This window comes from Rhyacophila brunnea, unplaced genomic scaffold (assembly GCF_057557595.1).
Source record: "Rhyacophila brunnea isolate RB1 unplaced genomic scaffold, BYU_Rbru_1.0 scaffold_20, whole genome shotgun sequence".
NCBI lineage: Eukaryota > Metazoa > Arthropoda > Insecta > Trichoptera > Rhyacophilidae > Rhyacophila > Rhyacophila brunnea.
This window is the reverse complement of record NW_028232860.1, coordinates 37,335,939-37,357,574: the sequence shown is the minus strand read 5'-3', so window position 1 is coordinate 37,357,574 and position 21,636 is coordinate 37,335,939. Positions and strand designations below refer to the sequence as shown.

The 21,636-nt window shown below is 31.6% G+C and overlaps 1 protein-coding gene across 1 annotated transcript in view; it reads left to right on the top strand.

Annotated features, from left to right (window-relative positions):
* The first annotated feature begins 1,432 nt into the window (after nt 1–1,432).
* Nucleotides 1,433–21,636, top strand: part of LOC147071610 (uncharacterized) — a 549,084-nt gene continuing 528,880 nt past the window's right edge. Inside the window, exons 1-3 of the mRNA XM_085947980.1 lie at nt 1,433–1,708; nt 9,275–9,460; nt 14,560–14,619. Of these exons, the coding sequence (XP_085804106.1) occupies nt 9,446–9,460; nt 14,560–14,619 (75 nt within the window). The 5' untranslated portion in view covers nt 1,433–1,708; nt 9,275–9,445. The remainder of the gene's footprint in view (nt 1,709–9,274; nt 9,461–14,559; nt 14,620–21,636) is intronic.

Here is a 21,636-nt window from a genome sequence, read left to right as displayed (position 1 = left end):
TGATGAGTAAGTCTATCTTGTTGGTCTAGTGCTGTACTGAGCTTTCGAAGAGCTTTCAAAACAATCTACATACGATAGATACATACAGCGCGGTGAGCTTAAAAGAAAACGATGCACTGCAACCAATATAAATAATTTATTTTTCAGACAATCTTATAAATAGATCTCTCGATTTAAATTTACCAATAATTAATTTATTAACTATATCAAATCTAAAATATTTTTATTAAAATTATTAAGTAAGCATATAAAAGCATAAAAATATTTCTAAAAAATAAAATACACAAACTGTAAACAATTTGTACTGTGGAATCAATTGTCAACTCCAATAGAAAGTTCAACCGAATATAATATTTTATTATAATGAGTTATCTATAAATGACGTCACAAGTTAAGTATTTAGACCCCTTTCAGTATTTAAAACATTAAACCCATAATTTTTTACTCAATAAAATAATCTTATAAATAATTTAATTATTATGTTCTTTAAAATTATAGCAAGTGCAAGTTTATTAAATCTAAAATTTGAAATGATTCTGTGGTCTTGAAGTTAAGGTATATCGTTAATACCTTAATTTAAAATAGCACAGTTTGATATCACCTTAGACGCATAGTTATTTGTTAATTTCGGTATGATTAGTTATTGTCTAAGTCAGTGGCGCACGGTCCATATATACTATACACTTGAACATTGCACATATTCCCATAAATATTCGACTAATTATTATATAGGTAATTATAAAAAGTATAACATTTAATGCACAACTGTGTGGTAGGTATATTTTCTTATTCTATAATACATTATAATGCTTCAGCTATTGTCACGTTATATATTAGTATATTATGAATACTACCTAGCTACTATAAACTAAACTGCTACATTATCTGCTCGCCATTTTTAAATAAATTAGTTATACAGCCCTAAATATAATATAATAATAATAAAATTATAAAACTGTAGGTTTTTCCAAAAGCATCCCCACAAGCAAAGGTAACAAAGGTGGCTCTCGTGGTGCAGTGCGTAAGGCGCTGGCCTTCCATCCAGGAGCTCCGGGTTCGATTCCCGGTCAGTTCAAAGAATATTTGCATAATCTAATATGTAAATTCCTCAAGCCTGGGAGTTTTGCCACTGTAATTGGGTTTAATAGCCTGTTGTAGTGTTTAACAAAGAAACAAATAAAAATTTAAAAAAATAAACACTTGTGCAGGTGGTTTAATTGTTAAAGCACTTTGGTCAGAGTTCAATGGATGCGGGTTCGATTTATTAATGGTGGTAGATTTGTTTTGTGCGAAGTATTCTGGAGCACGCATGCTGCGTGTGATCGCTCCCACTTGCCTTTGCTGTATCAGATGGGAACGCAACGATATCCCTAAAATACAAACAGACACCGACCAGATGACCGCTGGCTGGCAGCACCGAACAACAATCGTTAGTCGACATCAAACCGGCGACGCGACTCGGCTAGTCATCGACGCAAACCTTCGCAAAGCCGATGACGTTCGAGGTGTTGTGGTTGCCAACCGGGTGCGCGAAAACGGGGCGCCGGTTCCCCCTTTCCGGTTAGCGCGAATACCAAACATCCGGAAGTGATCTCTACAAAGAGTTGTGTAATCAAAACTACAGTGATAACTAAACAAAATCTCTCAGCGTTTTGTATATCTAACTAAAGTGTTTGCACAGTTATCAATAATAAACCAAAATAGCATCGTGAGTTTTCTTGGAATGTTTATTTATAAGATGTGTCAATGAAAGTTTTTTTTAAGACCGCAAAAGTGTTGTAATGGTTTATGCAATACTGCAAGTGAATCAGCGACGTTGTAATGACATCGTTCTTCTCAGTACGTCATCTTTTGAATCACGACTGGCCGAGTGGAACATATATTACAGTTTACTTTTTTATTTCAATACTGTGCTTATGAACTTCATAGTAAAAAATATTGGTCTTCACTGTCTTATAACGTCATGTCAATTCAATTTTAAGTTGTTAAATTATCCATAATCGTTTAAGTGACATTTTTTATTAGTTATCAATAGTTATGTTATTAATAACACCATCGCATAACGAACGTCAAAGTATAAGCGTGCACGAAAATATGATTGATTCCTATCCTGATTCACAATAATTCAAACAACGTTATCAATGTACAAAAAAATGTTTTTTTTGATAACGTTATTTTACATTCTCGGCTACATGATAGTCAAAGAACATGTCAATCTTTTATAGTTTATTCTTAAATCGTCAGTAAAGTTAAACGTTAACTACATAAATGACGTAACCCTTATTATCATATATTTTTAAACCATACCTTTAAATTTTAACATCACCATAAGCAAGATAAATGTACAATACACAATAAATTATAAAATATGAACACTAGGTTTTAAATAAACATCTTTGTTGAGCTACAAGAAACTAAAAAAAACGCTTTTTGGCTGTTCTGTAAAGTTACATTTTTGTAGATAGTGTTGTTTGCCATTAAGCCCTCGGATTCTTGGTGTGAAGAGAAAAAAATCAAATCGCAATGACTGATATAATAATAAACCATGTATCAGCTATCTTAAGAATCTCTTCTCTTTCAATTAACATAATGGGAATGGTTAAAATACAATTATTAACATAATATGACAAGCATATAAGATTCCCTTGATCCCATTTGTAAAATAAATGTATTGGAAGTTTTGAGTATTATTAAAAAAAAACATTGCCAGGTCATCCGAGTAACAACTTGGAAATCGATTAATTTACATTGGAACGTATTATAAAAATGTCATTAGTCTAAAAAATATATTTAGAAAATTATATGCCCACAACAATATTGTTGTGTTTATTATAATTTTTAATAGACATGCGTATCTTGAAGAAAGATAATGTATTAATAGTATGTACATACATATTATTATATAGCAGGCATTTCCAATGCGTAAAATGCATGTACATTCAGTTCGTCAGCTGAAGGCGGAACCATTCTAACTCATATTTTAAATATTTCAGAAGGGAGTTTTTAGAAATGACCTACTTTAATTATATTTTATTTATATAAATACATTGTATACATCATATTTTACCAGGACTTTTGTTGAAAATAATGATGCATAAATGAGTGGATATAAATACATAATAAAAACTTAAATATGATAATTAAAAGAACACTTCTGTAAAATATTTCAAAATTTGTGAGTTAGAATAGTTCTGCATTCACTTGTTGTAATATGTACAATATGATTAAATGAAGTTTTTGAATATGAAGCTCGCGTGTCCTCGTCGTATCTATTTTGTATTACATCACTCACGGTCTTCCCTAGGAGTAAGATGAAAAAAAAATGTGCTATAAACTAAGGCGTAGTTCTCAATACCGTCATGCAGTAGGCTCTTTGTAAATTAGGAGAATAGTTTGTGTGTTGTTATTTAATTTATAACGCCTTGGTATGTCCAGCCAAATATATGTTATATTATCTTTGCTGACGTTGAATAATGACAATAATAGAGTGTGGTAGATCACTGCCAATTATCATACTGGGTAAATAGATCACAGACTATTTGAAATTGAACATGCCTGTTATATAGTAATCAATAAAACAATAACATTCATTCATAACAAATTTTAGTTTCAGAGTTCACCTTGGCAAATAGAACGAATGTTTAAGTGAATCCTAAATTTAGTTTAAATACGTATGATTTTAAATGCTGCAGTAGTCTCATTTGTTTTGTTAGTTTCATTTTAATATATCGAGGTTGTTAAGGCAAATTGACATAAAATTAGTTAAGTATATTTTATTAATTTAAAATTGATTTTCAACGAACCAAAAATAGATTAACATACTTACTTAATTATTTTTTGATAGAAAAAATATATGACAAAATAAGCAATCTTCTTCTAGAGAAGGTTTTTTCAACATTTATACAGTAGGTGTGTGTAAATAATGTTGCTAGTGTGAATTAATGTACTAATCGACTGTTATATATCGGAACAAAATTACTGTCATCAAAAGTAATTATTTGCCACAAATACACATATTTAAAATAATAGTTTGCAATAATAACACGAATCAAAATATCCTTGAAAAGTTATTATTGCCTATTCCAAGGTGAGGAAATAACAAATTTCCGAAGTTATTCGCTGTACTATTACGAGATGACAATCTAATGACTTCTGTAAAATAATAATCATCTTTACAGCAGTATTTATTTTTACGCGTATTGATGAATAATGACCATTCATTAGAGCAGTGATTCTCAAACTGATAACATATTAGAAACATATTATATTTTACGTATCCCAAGTATGACAACAATGCAATTAAAAGTTGTTATATTAATACTATCTACTGAAGGTACTTGATGGAATTTTAATTTAATTTCTAATACATTTAAGTTTTTGTTGTATTCCATTTGAGTCGTTTTTTGCGACCCGGGATGGGCCTTTCGGTATCTTCAGGTACTATGTACACTCACCAAAAGGAAAATACTCTAGTAAATTCTAACTTATGACGACACTTCAACTATTCATAATTTGTTTGTTATATTTTTTATTGTGATACTTGAACTTATTATGATTAGAATTTTAATAGTTATTTTTTGAATATCCTAACCTTCTTAATATATCGGTACCTACCATATCAGTTATCGAATATCGGTCTGTCACTACTTCTGATTATTTTAATTATTTTCAACGTGTTTGTTTAAAACTTTTTAAAAATTCGAGAAAATTATGTGAAACAGTAGGTAGTATACTGAAATAAGGTGTCATTTATCAGCCCCTTAAGAAGGCAAACAGCCATTCTTATAACAAAAAGCACATTAGCGCCGCAGGCAAAATTTTGTTCAAACACGTTGTGCAAACCAATAAACACATCGGTACTAAACAGTAAATGGTGTTATAGTACATCATTTCTGTACTGTAACTATTACGTTGTCGTAGAAATTTTAAACGTTTTGATAAATAAAATAAACAGTGCGTAGTAAAGGCTGTGCAGCAGCCCGGCCATGGTGGCCGAGCGACTTAAGCGTTGATCTATAACACCGTGGGTCCCAGGTTCAAATCCTGGGTCTGGCAAGTACTAACACATATTGTTTTTCAATTTGTGTATGAGTCAGGGTATGGACCTAATAGGTTGAGCAAGTGGCTGACACCCGTTTCTCGTAAAAACAAAATCTGTTAACATAAACCTACACCCTGTGGAGGCTCATATGATCCTATTAGGATCGGACATGGTCGGGAAAAAAAAAAGTAAAGGCTGTGATCTGACAACTGTAAAAATAATTCTCGTGGACTCCCTAATACGCCTCGCGGAACCTGGTTGGGAATCACTGCTACAGACAATAAATTTCTTCAACTTTTTTACCTTTAAAGTATTAAAATAAAATGAGAGGAAGGTGAATTTTTAAACTCTCTTTACGATAATTTAGTTTTTTTTTGTCTAAAATTTATGGAACAAAGATAAGATTATTTAGTGGAAGAAAACTTATTATAACTACGTATCTATCTAGTCAGTTAAATTTAAGGTAGTGGTTACCCTTTCATATAGAATCTACTTGAGATTGCGAGAAGAAACTACGGCGTAAATCTGTGAATTTTACTCTAAAAAAAGATCCCAACCGCCTTGTAAAAAAAGAAAAATACCCACGGCGAAGGCAGGAATAAATTTTCTTCTAAGGCTTTTACGATTTTTCTTATGAGTAACATTTAATTTCCGGCCCGTGACTCTCTTGCATCCCCCTAAAGAGAAATATTGCCAAGGACAAAGTTATTCTTTTTCATTTTCCCAGAATGAGAACTGAAACATCCGTGAGTCCGTAGACGAACTTTCAGACTTTAAAAGACTATAATAATATCAAAGTATACAAATTATTACTCAATGTAAATTATTCTGTTATTTTATTTTATAATTTTATATCATGACGTGACTCAAAACAAACTATTTACTATTCACTCACTGTGGGTGATGGGCTTATATTCAAATTTCAATTGATGGTGGCTTTGCACATTCTATAGAAATCGGTTTTATCGATACAAATTTAACCTTTTGCCATGTTTGTTTTTAATACTAGGCTGTGATGATGTGAGTGTAATAGAGTAGTGAAACAGTTAAATGTACTACGATAACACTAGGAATCGAATCCGGAGTATCCAAATGTCTTTACTACATGCTCCAACGGTGGGTGGTATGCGGTGTCTTTTGGGATTGGGCATGATGTAAAAACCACATGCCTAAATTATAAGAGGTATTTTGAGATACCGATGGCATTTTTTGTCACGTCGAATATTCCAATTTTGAAATGCATTATTTATATTAACCAACAGATGACAGATTTTCAAAGTAGTTTAATGTATTGACGCTGTTGTTGAAATTATACATTAAAAACGTTATAATAAAAATATTAAGGAACTGATGCAAAGCATAAATAAGATACTATCAAATAGCAAGTAGTCTATTTTATCATAAGGTCTATTCATTCTAAACTATCCTAAACGCCAATTTTTTGAAAAACGTTTTTTTACATCAATCGATTCTCTATGAAATTTCCTACATTTATGTATAAACCTAAATGCATAGGATTATACTGAATTTAAGAAACAAATATTTTCATGCCACTTCTTAAGTATCTTAAGTGATTTTATTTGCCAATTTATTGAATTTTTCATAAATTTGAAATTGGAAAAAATTCCCCAAAATTTATTGTAATTTGAAACAAAAAAAAAATGATTAATATTTATGATATAACAGAACTAAATCGAATTAAGTATAGGTTCATAATTTCTAAATTTCGCCTTCCTGCATATTTTATGATTTGGCGTTTAGGATAGTTTAGAATTGAATAGACGATAATAGAAATCAAGTAGTGTACACCGACCACGCGCTTAGGGCGTATCTCTTAGGACACTTTTAGCACAACTTTTAAGAGTGAATGTTTATTACGCTACGGTATACGCCTATATAACAGATGTATATACGTGATTTAACGATTAGTGGAAAATCAAGTGTTGATTTTTTTTTAAATAAATAGTAATTTCCAATAACATATTGGGATATTTGTATCTTTTAATAGAAAAAATATACGACATTTGTTACTTTGTTGCCAACACCAATGATGTTTCAACAAAAAAGATATTGTATTTTATGAATATCGAAGAAATAAACATACAAGGTGATTAGACAAACTATTTATAAGAGTTCTGTGACAATTTAAATGTATCACAATATAAGCTTTTTTTCATAATATATCGAGCTTTTTATTGACAGCGAGGGAATCGAGTGAGAAACCTTGGCTCAAAAATCAAAGCTCTTAATTTTATAACCATGAAGTCGCAGGGCAGACATTATTATTTGAACTGGTTGTTTTGGCAAACAAGATATACTAACACTTATAATTACGATCCTTGAGCGATAAATTTCATGTTTTGTCTCGTCTGAATTGACATTTTCGGACCGTGAATTGAATAAGGAAGTTAGCTTTATGGGCCAAGCTTTTGTTTGGTAATATATTTTTGAAATAGTACCGTAATTATCGTGTTTTTCAACTTTCTGATTTATTGAAATGTCAAATTTCACGGAACTTTTTTGAAAGTCGTTTACAAAATTAAAATATAAGTAATAATTAAATGTATTTACCAAATATCTTAATATTTTCTACTAGGGGTCAGCAATTTTTATTCCATAGCTGGTGGGGTAATTATTGTATGGACATAATTTTTGACCAATTAAAAGCTTAAAACTGAAAAATTTGTAGTAGCTGTCATGCAAGCATATTATTAACATTCTGGTGACGCTTTTTATAGTGGACTGTATTTTTTATGATTGTGAAGGTGGATGTGGATGCTGGGGGGAGGCGGTTATACGGGAGTTAGTCCAGGCACTAATCTTATTGATTTCCAACTGTCTGGCTGAAGCTGGTCCCTGGTACATGCCCCCACGTTCTAGTAGGCACTCGCACGGTACACTTGGGTTAATATGATAAATAAGGAGACACCTGTGCCAGTAACACGGCTTGGCTAGGTGGTTTGATTTACTGAGTTTGCACGGAGACTTCGAATAGAATTATTGTTTCCACGACGATTACACTGTACACGTCTGCACTTAACTTTTTGATTCAGTCTGTATGCGCTTTGAATTACTTGTTAACGTCTGCCAAACTGTAAAAACCCTAGATGCACCCGTTGTTTTTATAACTGATTTTTTCTTTTTTTTTTGGTCGACTGATGACCCGTAACTGACTTGCGCCTGGACTTGCAACAATAGCGAGGATTTAGGTAGGAAGGAAATATAGGGATAAGGGCGACAATAATTCTAATGCATATTATTGTTGAAATAAACTGATGACTTTTTACTCTACATGGAACAAATTTACAAGATCGGTATAAAACAATATAGGTATATTTATTTAGATTAGTTAAAAAAATTCTGTTAAGCGGACAAAACCAACCTTGATAAATATTATTTTAATAGTGTGGATAAGTAATATAAATATTGTGAAGTTTTTTATTTATTTAATTTTACAATAATAATATACTTCTTCTTATTGTGCCATCCCCTAGCGGAGGTCGGCCACCATCAAGGCGATCTTATCTTTGTAGTCTGCAACCCGGAACAGTTCGGTGGAGCTGCACTCGTACCAATTACGGAGGTCCTTAAGCCACGAAATGCGGCGCCGTCCTCTGCTACGCTTCCCATTGATCTTTCCTTGAATGACAAGTTGGGGAATGCTGTATTTTTGTCCTCTCATAATGTGGCCTAGGTATTGTAGTTTTCTGGTTTTGATACTACGTCGAACTTCTCGGTCCCTCCTCATTCGATTGAGAACTTCAACATTTATCACCCGGTCAGTCCAAGGAATTTTGAGGGTGCGTCTATACAGCCACATCTCGAAAGCTTCAAGTCTCTAGTTAAATTAAATGAATGTGTAGGTGCCTGATTAGATGTATTTTTTATTAATATAATTATAATTTTAATGATAATAAATAAAAGAAAGTATTTTAAAAGAAAAACAATAATAGGTAGGTATGTTAATAATTAAAAACGTATCTGTAAAATATCTGAAGTCTGTGATTTTATAAAATAGTTTTTATGTCGTTTTGCGTTTTCAATTTGATAAACTTCCATTCGCAAATAGATACATGGCATAATTGCCTATCGAAAGATTGTTATTGTATTTGCGACTGAGTGAAATTGGGTACAATATAACATTTCGGGGCAGAAGTTTTTAATATTCAACGAATGCTAATGAAATAAATGTTTACCCAATATTTGAATATTTTCGTCGCTGGAAAAACAAAGGGCCGTAGCAAAAATGTAAATCTAATATAATAATAAAATAACATAGTGGAAAATAACAAAATGGTAATGATTTGAAATTGAGCCGAGTGGGTGTTCTACGCAAAAGTGACAAGCTAAGGGATGGATTCTAAAGGATTACCTACATGAGGATGTGAACCTCCCGAAAACAGGATGCTCAGCTGGTTTGTATGTAGATTTTGTATAACCTTCAAAACAATGAATAATCCATTCACCCAGTTGGGTGAATTACACGGTTACATATAAATAATTTACAATTATTGTACGTATTTCATTTCACCGTATCACAGTTCGCCGTGAGCTTTCTTATCGGAAAGAGGTGAAATAACTACAAGATAAAAAAAAAGTTTTTATATACCACGTTTTTTTAATTTTCTGTTGACTCATATAAACTTGAAAATTCTATGTATTAATAATTGAGGACAAGTAAGGTAATTGTCAACAAATCATTTTTTGCTATTTTGCAACTAACAAACAAATATAGAATACTGAAATGTCATTTTGATTTCCCTAGTAACGCACGTATATATTAATAATTTAGTTGCTATAACCACCCCCTTAGCAACTAGTATTAGTGGATTGGATTACGGATTTCTTCCGAAATAACTTTTCATACAAAACAGAATTAACTGAAAATAAATTCAATTCTACTTAAAGATGGCTAAAAGTGGTAAAATTATGCATTGGCATCGCGTTCTAATATATTCTAAAAGTTTCAAATATCTAGCTAGTCGGGAAGTTAGTTAAAAAATGATTGCATGATATGTACTGGATAAACAACCACCGGACAAACAAGAATAAGAGCTAAGAAAAACGTGGTAAAAATACGCGTTGTTCGTAGAGCATTGTAGACAATAATGTTCCAATTTTATTAAATCCTAACCTAGCCTAACCTAACCTAACATATAATATAGTATATCAGCTATTTTCAAAATGTGTTTTCCTTCCTGTAAACCGACAAGAACCGTGTTTTATTTAGATATAAAATTTTATCTCAGTACTATACGACCCAAACAGTTTGGGTGGTCTTTAATATACGACCATATTATATTTCCGATACAAGATTTCACTGTGAAGTGTGATACGGCGAACTGTACAAATTTCAGAACACTGAATTACACTCATCTTAGCGGTCTCGCACATTGCAATCGCTATTCTTCGTCAACTTTAATGTTTGTTTCATATTAATCACATCGTTAACTCTTATTTTGTTTTTCATTTCTGAGGTTTAAATATACGATCATAATAAAATTTTATGTATAATATTATTAACAGTAGGTTATTTCAGTTATTCGACTGTTACACGATTTTTTATAAATCCAATATTGGTATTTGTTTTTTTAAATGGGGTACTACAATTTTTCAAAAATCTCACTAATTCATTATATAGGTATAGCTTTCAGCAATCGATTGGCATACTTATCTCAAAATAGATTTTGTTCACTTCATCTCACTGTTGCTTTCAAGTAGCGATATATTATTATCATCATGAAACACATTATTATTTTTATTCGAAGATTAATTCACAAGATTTAAAAATGCACCATGCATAATTTAAAAATTCCTGAGAAATAATTACAAGATAAAAAGAACTTTTTATTAACAACTTTTAAAATTTTTCTGATGAACCATATAAACTTGACTTGACTAGCTTAAACGATCAAAAAAATTTGTACTTGACTTGTCATATTGATTTCCATAGTAACGCACGTATTATTAATAATTTAGTTGCTAGGATAATGGTGTCGAAATAACTTTTCATACAAAACAGAATTAACATGAAAATGATTAACTGAAGTTGAAAATTCAATTCTACTTAAAGATGGCTAAAAATATTTAAAAAATGCATTGGCATCGTGTTCTGATATATTCTAAAAGTTTCAAATTTCTTGCTAGTTGGGAAGTTAGTTAAAAATCGATTGCAAGATTTGTACCGGACAAATAAGAATACGAGCTAAGAAAAACGTTGTAATAAAATATATAACCATTAGAATTCCATCCAGCGCCCCTGCAAATTATTGATACTTTGATTTAAAATACAAAAGCCGATTTCCAAAACAATAACGAAATTTATAAGGCACTTCAGTGAAAATTATAAAAACCGCTAATTAATTTCTAAGCGGTTTGGGCACATGGGCGCGGGTTAGAATCCCGCTTGGTGTAGGTATTTCTAACAGGTGTTTTCAAATTATGTATTATCATCATGGGTTGTCAAATATAATTTTTTAACGAAATCGTCTTTCTGATACCATTTTATTATATTTTATTCTTTGGAATCGTTTATAAAAACAATACCTACTTACATTTTTTCTAGAAATCTATTAGAGCAAATTTATTATTGTACGCAGAAAACAATCTTACAGATTGGTGTATAAAACAAAATTAGTTTTTGGTTTCCAATAAATTTGTCATTTTGTATATTCAACAAATCTTGTGTATATTTGTCGGATATCTTTTTTTTTGCGTAATCGACAATTTCTTTTAAGTAAAAACACCGGAATATAAATTTTATAAAAACTTTATATATTATATTTTGTCCATAAATATATTCTTAAGCAAATATTATAGCGTAATATGACGGACAGAAAATACTTATATTTAAATAGGTAATATTACATTATAACAATGATAATTTAATATGTTTGTACCTATGTCCTGTAAATTTGATATTTTATTATTTTAGAGTAGACAAAACGAATTGCGACTGACAACTGACGATTTTAAATTTATTTGACAATCCATCATCATCATCATCAGCCTGAATCTATCCACTGCTGGATGAAGGCCTCTTCAAGCTGCTTCCACTTCTCTCGGTCCTGTGCATAGCGTTTCCGCGTACTTCCGCAGAACTTTATCAATTCATCAATCCAGCGGCCTCTAGGTCTACCTTGCGGATGTTTTTTACTTCTTGGATACCACTGTATGACTAGATTTGTCCAACGATTGTCTCTTCTTCGAGCTGTGTGTCCAGCCAATTTCCATTTAAGGCTTTTAATAAACTCTATTACATCGCAAACCCTTGTCTGCTTCCTTATCCACTCATTCGTCTTTTTGTCCTTTCGCGTTATGCCCAGCACGCACCTCTCCATACCACGTTGTGCTACTGTAAGTTTCTGGATCTCTCTTTTACTTAGGATCCATGTTTCACACGCATATGTAATCACGGGAAGCACACACTGGTTGAACACTTTGCGCTGTAGGCATAGTGGAAGGTCAATTTTGAAGACACTATTCAGGCGGCCAAAAGCACTCCAGCCTAGCTTTACTCTGCGAACAATTTCATCAAATATACATCCATTTATATATATTTACATTTATTAACCACAATAGGTAGAGTATATGCTTCATAACTTTGCACTCCGGCTCTACGATGAAAATGATGTAATATATTCTAAAAATATATTTTTTATTTTATTATCAATTTATTTTCTTACTATTACATATATACGAGTAAATATCATTTCATCTAATTGTATACGAGGTAATCAGTGAAAGAGACGTATCAGTGTAGTAAAAAGTGCAAAAAACGTTATAAAACGTATAATCTACTATGTTACTTACATTGACGTTCACAGAGTTGACTAAACATTGTTTGTTATAGCTGATAAAACCATGCACTTGCAATTAAATTCGTAGTGATGTTTTATGCATATTGTTTACAACTGAATTTGCTGCAATTGCCATCTTCATAAGTCACGTCACTCATGTCGCGTGAAATGCACGGCATTGTAGACGATCTTTTAATCTAAAAGAAAATACAATCGATATACTGTGCGTCAATAATTATCTCTTATTCTAATTGACAAATGTACCCAATATGTCCACTTACTTAGAATTTAGCAGAATTACGTCTTCTTCATATAATAACATGGTATTTAGTATTCTTAGGAAGTTTGACGTTTTCACTATATCAAATACAATAAATAACGTTCATAAAAGCAATTTGGTTAACTTTTTGAGATTCGTGTTCAGTAACAGTTGTGTTAATTATTGTCTGTGTGCGGACGATTTTAGTGAGAGTGTTTTATTTATTTTAATACCACACAATTTTTCGTTGATTGGTTTTGTGTTTTGGTTCACACAATGAGTACTGGTTAAAAGCCCGCTTTCAAATTTATGGGAATCATGGCAAAGAATCTTGTTTATTTTTTATTTTCAATAAGATTTGAAGCCTAATAAATTTAGAAAATATGTGTTAATTATAATTCTTCATAACAATTTGGATAAAAAATATAATTTTCCTTTTTTTTCATGCTTTCTGTCACCACAATATTAACACCAGAACCTTTGTCACTCATTCACATATTATTATATGTTTGTCTTTTAAGCAAATATTTTAATCGCTAATAGTACATAATATTTAAAAATATATGCTTGAAAAGTAGATATATAAAATAAAACATGAAAAGGTTCTCTTTCATGTTGGAAGGTTAAATTAAGTTAGATGTAACTTAATAAGAAACCTCAACTAAACTCACATATAGCATATATTCACATACACATATTCACATACTTACAAATATTTTTTTTTAATCTAATTACTAGTGATGTTAGTAGTTTTCAAACTTTCAGCCAATTTTTACATATAAAAAACAACGTTCAATATCAAACTTAAGAGCTCTATTTTTATTCCAATTTTTTCTCCGTTTAATCAATTTTTTTATATAGTTTTCCATCTAGGTTTATGGAAAATTGTAGAAAGAGCATAAAAAAGTATTTTTTTAAAACTTTTACAATGATTTTATAAAATCTTATATAAAGTTCTTGACTCGCGTTTTCACGAAATTAAGATTTTAATGCCAATGTGTGTAAAGAATTATAGATTTTGTCACATGTAAGCAAAATTAATTAATATTTTAATTTGTAGAAATAGCTTAAATTGAGAAAATAATTTTTAATTCTAACTAAAATTACGTATTCAAAACATTGAATAATATCACAATGTCAAAAACTTAATTATATATAAATAATGTAAAATAAATAAAAAGATACACGAATTAACTTTAAAGTTAGATTATTTTGAAAACTGTGATGTATTGTAAAACTGATATCTCCGCTGCAACCAAATTGACTTAAGCACTTGTACCCCGAAACAACAAAAATATGATTTGTAAGCCTCATACACACATCGTTATTATTTAATATAGTATGTAGTCAGCTTTATATAATAATAAATCTGGTTTTGTTTATTGTTTATTTTGTTGGCTATATTTTATTTGTTGTTTTATATCCGTAATAATAATGTTTTGTTGTTATGTTTGTTTCAGAATGACGACATAGCGGAGCAAAACGAGCGGCGGGCCGGTGAGATGGCTGCCGTCAACTCCGTAAGTTTATAACAAACACATAATATTATGTATTATTATTTCAATAATATTTCAGGTAACTTTGTCTAATAGTATACTTTTGACCGATAATATTAAATGTTTACGTATTCAAAATATTCTATATTAATTGATGATAATATTTGAGGTCCTGATGCATAGAATCACTCTACGCTATTTTTAATCGTTTATTTAATAATTAACAAATAGCTTTACAGTAAATATTGTGTACATACATGCGTATAACAAGCTGCGCATCAAACGAACAATGAGATTAGTAAAGTACGAAAATCTGCTATCACGTTTTGGCGTGAAGATCTCTTCACATAATTTGTGCTGTCCGTATGATTGGCTTCATTATTTTTGTTATATGTACACTAGAATCATTTTTATTTTTATAATTTCCTTGTGCTTTTTTCTTCTCGGCACTTTGCATTAGAAAGTAACTTCTTTAAACTCAGGCAGAGCGCACTTTGAGCGTAGCAACCTTAGTCCTGGATATCTTCTCCTAGGGCATTCTCGGCCTAAAACTGAACTAGATGCTTCACATCGCCAAAATAGGGCCATGTGATACCCTCGATTAAGACCCAGTATGGTGCGTGGTGGATTTTGGTTTGGAGGGATTAACTTCAATGACACGTTTTTTATCATAAATTCATTGATTGAGAAAAATCATTTTAATTTTCGATTATATACGCAATTACAAAAGACTAACGATATTAAATTTATTTGAAAGATACTTCTGTAAACAGACACTATCTTAATATTCTTAATTTCAGACAGAACTTTACGAAAGTATACTACATCGAAACATTGTTATAAAGTAATATTAATTAAATTATTATGTTAATTGCACAGTTTTACCATTTAATGACAATTAAAAAATACCATATATAAATACTAATAATTATCGATAATTAATCTAAATTTTACAAAAAAAAAAATGGAAAGCACTTCTCATGCGACATTGTCTGAACACTTCGCGGCTTTCACAATTGTCATTATAATATAATGTTAATATAAATGCATGTTATTTTGACGTTATTTTCAACTTAATTCATAATTTTATTAACCTCCATATTCCGCTATATTTTGAGCTAAACGCAAAAATACATCAACAATTATTAGAATAAACTTGCGCAATAAAATAAAATTCATAAAAAAAGTCGTGTTTAAAGTTGATAGGTACAATTATTGATAAACTATAAAAAATGGCGGCTGATGAATTAATATAAACGACTTTGCAATCATCCTTTGGCTTAATTCAATTTAACTGACAACCGAATTTTGATTTTATATTTGAGGTATTTAGGGTATAAGATACGGACCTTGAAAATATTAACCTCATATATCTGGTTCCATAGCATGAAAAATTGGAATTATATTAATTGGAATCGTATTAATACGATTTTGAATATCACTCTTTATTTATACATAATTAAATAATATCCACCTGTGCGATATGTCTACGCTCTAAATTTCTGAATAGCAAAACGTAATAATTGCGCATAATAAATTGTCACTGCAATTAATTATAAACTGGTATAATACTATCAGCCGTCTAGTATATTATTTATTCCTCTGCTTCGTTATTCATAATATAGGCGACTAGATTAAATCGGTCAACCACTCATCGTGTGACGCGCTTTGCTACATTTCTCACAGCCTGCGAATAAACGGCCGGTCATTTTAATTTTCTATCCACAGAGTCACAGGTAAAATTCCATAGCAATACGATACACGTAAGAGCTAAGGGGCAATGCACATTTAAATTCGACTTGACACAAATATGCCCATAAATCTTAACCGCCCGTAATGTTGCAATTCTCTCCCAAGCACACAGTTCCAACAGTGATTCGACGCGAATTCCTGTCATTGTACATCTGCAGATCTATTTTTACGGTTATCACTTTAGCACATATTCCAAAAATCGAATTTTGAGATAATCGCAAAAAACTACCATAGCACTGTTTTTTGTAATTAGAAGAAAGGTATTGAACTTCTTTGAATATTAATGAGTGAGTGAATCGATTTACATTTTTATAAATATATAAAACATCTAAGGCTGCAGACATACAGCACACTATGAGAAATATAATTCTGATTGGTAAAAAAAGCCTTGATGACAGAACTCACATTATTCATTGAAAAATGTGAGTTATGACACCAACAGTCAAAGTTAACAATTTTCACATGGTTGAAAGTGACTTTTTCTAGCCAACTATTTTTCTTTATATTAATTATTGCCCTTGGAATCACTTGGTATATTTAACTCAAAAATGACAAAATTGCAAATTGTGAGTTATGACTCTAGGCGACTCATTTTACCAACAAGCTAGGTCTTTGTTATTTGGAATTCTACCCCACTGTATTTATTAAATCGTATATATTTGAATTTAATCTGCAAACTAATAAATCACACTCATAACGAGGAAAAACTTGGGTGAAAAACCGTTTCGCACTAGCATTTTAGAAATCAGATGAATTATGTCGTCTGTACTGCCACTGTACGACATGTCTTTAGAATACGCCCATACATAAATAAGCCGAATCTGAAAATAGTGTTCATAACAGTAATATCTTTAATTAGTATGGTCTAGTAGTGCAATTTCTAATCTCGGCCAACTGAAGGTACAACCGACTTGTCTGAGCTGGCACGTAATCAAACTTTTGGCATATGTGCATTTCCCTTATTTAAATAACACGGTGTTACTAAAGTCGGTCATATAGAAAAACAAGAAAATCTTAAAATTAGCTTTGATATTATTTAAATGAATTTCAACGCAAATGTTAGATTATTTACACACACGCATATTTATTTCTAAATATCAAATGGCGAATGGAGATAACCGCTTTGACTCTAGATCATTACTCCAGTCAATTCTTGACTGGACATGGAGGTTTTGCTGGCAGGCTCCACGAGCTTGGCCTTGTTACCCGGTCAACATGGCCACGTGGCAATAAAATAAAGGATGCAAAGCACACCTTCTGGAAATGTCCTAAAATGTATACGGGGAGGAAAGATCTGTTCAAGCCGGCTGTTGGGCCCATTGAACCGTCCGACCTCGTCTCCACAAAGTCCAGTTGCATTTAAAAAAAAATTGGCAGCGTCATACTCCCAACGTAAAGATCTCTTTACTTATATTGTTCAGAAGTTTTCTATTAGCTTTTGTTACTTACTAAAAATTTTAATTTTGCTACTATATGTTCCTGGTAATTTTTTTAAAATTTATTTAGTTAACTGTGGTTCGTACTAATAATCTACGTATCTGATAATGGAGAATATACCAATAGTTCCATTTAAATATAAACAAAAGTGATTTTTCATTGTATATTAACAATAAAGTTTGTGCTTCAGCCAATGCTCTGGTAGATGGAAATGTATATTTTGCGTGGACTAGAATGCTATTATATTTTATTTTAGTATTCGTTTGTAACCACCCAGTATAGTCTGAGTCGATTTTCTAAGTCTAAAATAAGGCGCCCCATATCCAAACGAGAAATATGCAGTCGCTTTAAAATGCGCACCTGACCTAACCTTTTGATTTTATAATGAAACAGTGCTCGCATTATTCCAACTGAAATGGGTAAGAACTGTTAATTTTACCTAACTACATCTTCATTCAGGATTCACCGATGAAACAGGCAATGTTAATTAGTTATGTTAATAAACGATGGATTGTTTTTAGTTAAAGTATTGTATTAACGTTGCATATCATTGATGTTACCTACTGTTTATATATTTTTTTTATAAACATGGCATATTTAATATGCCAAAGAGGGTAAAAAATATGTTAATTAAAGGAAAGAAACGTTAGATTTAATTAATACTCTCTTATTCTAAATAATTTAATAACTAACCTGGTAATTATTTAATTATATGGAATACGTATCTACTAGTTACATGATAATATTTTATTTTAATTTATCAAATAAGCAGTTAACAATAGGCCATTGCACCAGACGAAACTGGTACTGATGATTGTTAAATAACGTGGAATAAACACCTACCTACTACATATTGTATTTCATTTAAATTAAGAAAATTACGTATTTCCACCAAAAATTGATACTATTTTAATATTATGTACTGAGATGTCACGAGAGAATATGCTGGTCCGAAGCTCGGTGGAAGAGATGCGGTGCGGAGTAACACTGAGTAATATCAACTATGACTCGCTATTTATATACATGAATATTCGGTAAATTTTGAGAGTAATTTTCGATATAGTTCACAATTGAGAAATCTGGCCGTTGCATTGTTGCAACTTCGAAGCGTTTCGATGACCAAGTCCGAGTTAATCGAACTCCACCGAAGTATGTTACGCCTGTAGAATACGATTTTGGTATAGTTAACTGACTCGCTGATTACTGTTGCAATCATGCTGACAAGGGCCGAGGTCGTTGCACGGTAAATAAATAATATGTATAAGTAACTATTATATCTAATATATAAAAATCAATATTTGTTTATTTGTTTGTTCGTATTTTATGCGCTGCCATACCGTTCATCCGATTGCGATAAAACTTTGTTAACTTATTGCTTGCACTTGAGCAAAGAGTATAGGCTATATCTTATATATAAAAATGAATGTATGTCTGTCCCGTATGCGTTCCTATACCATTCATCCGATTGCGATGAAATTTTGGTAAGTGGTTGTATGCACACCCGCAAAGGTTTCTGAATTAGAAAAATCATTACCTTCTTCTTCTTCTTCATTCTATTTTCTTTTATTCGTATGGTTCCTATACCATTCATCCGATTGCGACGAAACTTTCGTCAGTTATTGTACGCACACCCGCAAAGGTTTCTAAATTAAAAAACCATCTTCTTCTTCTTAATTATATCGTCTTTTATTCGTATGGTTCCCATACCATTCATCTGATTGCGATGAAACCTTCGTCAGTTGTTGTGGTAACACCCGCAAAGGTTTCTGAATTAGAACAGCCATCTTCTTCTTCTATTCATATGCGTTCCTATACCATTCATCCGATTGCAATGAAATTTTGATCAAGTATTGTGCTCACGCCCGCAAAGGTTTCTGAATTGATACAACTATTTTCTTTTTATTCTATTCTATCTTCTTCTATTCGTATGCGTTCTTATACCATTCATCCGATTGCGATGAAATTTTGACCAGTTGTTGTGCTCACGCCCGCAAAGATTTCTGAATTAGAAAATCATCTTCTTCTTCTATTCGTATGCATTCCTATACCATTCATCCGATTGCGATGAAACTTTTGTCAGTTGTTGTGCGCACACCTGCAAAGGTCTCTAAATTAGTATTATATAAAATACAAAGTTTGTTTGTTCCATCCAATTTTGATTTTTTTTACTACATATTAATAACATTAATAACGTTTTCATATTTTGGATTCGATTTTAATTTAGTGTTCTTTTGTTTGACCTTTACTCCTATTAGAATTATTTTCATATTGCCATATATGTATTACACAGATATTTTAATATTAAAAAAATATTTACCTCTTATTATTTTTTAAATATCAAAGATAAATATAACCGCGAAGCGACCCTGTGCGAAGCTGGGTACTTCAGCTAGTAATAAATAATTATTATAAAAGTTGCGTCAAACCATTTTATCAGTAAGTTATAATACTCCATCCAGTAAGGCTCTCATAACATGTAGGTAAACATATAAATATGTTGTGAGCTCTTTGCAGGTAATACAAAATAATTTCCATGCTCCTTCTGTCTGTTAAAATACAAAGCATAATATTATTTAATACTGCGAAACGAATAAGTAAATAAATAAGACATATTAAATATACAATTCCAGAAAACTGCGGTAACCTCCGACACGGTCGTGGAATTTAATTTCATGCATTGTTGATTTCGTTTCATTCACTTAATACGAATAGCAAAGATCGCCTAGTCGTATTCCCATCTTCAAAATGAAATATTGCTCAAGCAAGTATGAGACGTTTGAAGTTTGACTTGTGTTGTAGTTATGGATGAAATTTTGGTAAGGTTAGTAACTGGGTAACTGCGTTGCCTCGAATCTAGGTGAAGCGATTATAAAGCCGGCTTTAGTAGTCTAGTGAATGCATATTGGCACCCTGTGACAAGTAAATGTCATTAAATGCGACATCTGATTATTATATTCTAATGTCATAACAATGATAACCGATGCATTATAATTAGTATAATGTATCATTAATTATATTAGATAAGCAAGGTTCGACAAAACGGTTACTTGTGTAAAACATTTTCACCGTGGCACAGTTCCCTGTGAGCTTTCTTAACGGAAAGAGATGACCGTATATGTACTATACGGTCTCCAATTTTATGTATGTTGAAGGTTAAATTAATTATTTTACTTTTCGTACCGTTTGATGGCTCTCACATATAAACTCGCCTCGTCTAGCCGCACAGTCATAAATCAAATCTTTCAAGAACGTCACTTCGATGTTGCTTATTTGAAGACATAGGCACTTGCGACAATCACGCATAACCTCTCGAAACATAAATATATTGGAATGCGGAAATGTGGATAACATGTATGAGATGTGGCAACCGGCGAGCCGGTATAGGAATGACCAATTCGTATGTGTGCGTATGCGTTCTGGCGGCATCGACTCGCAGCACGAGACGCATGCGATTTGTTGGTAGCAGCACCAGATGTTTTTTCAAACTAAACAATCGCATTCCACTAATGTGCAGAGCTCCATTTGGCAACATGTGTTTTTAATGAATAATGATGACGTCACATCGACGTATTCGACCCGTTGCAGACTAGACAAGCTTTGATTTCATGGCCCATATGTAGTGCTAAAAATTCTCAAAATCACGACAAACCCAGCAGGTTAAAACTTGGTTTAGTTTATCGCTTAGAATCTTATAGCTTTCTCAAAATCATTTTCCATAATTATTTATTTTACCAGTCACATGCGAAATATTTTATTCATCAATATTTCATCCTTCTTTATCATTTATTTATCGACAGTATAATATATTATTTTAGAGTAATGTGTGCGTATGGATTTGGTTTTCATTCTGAG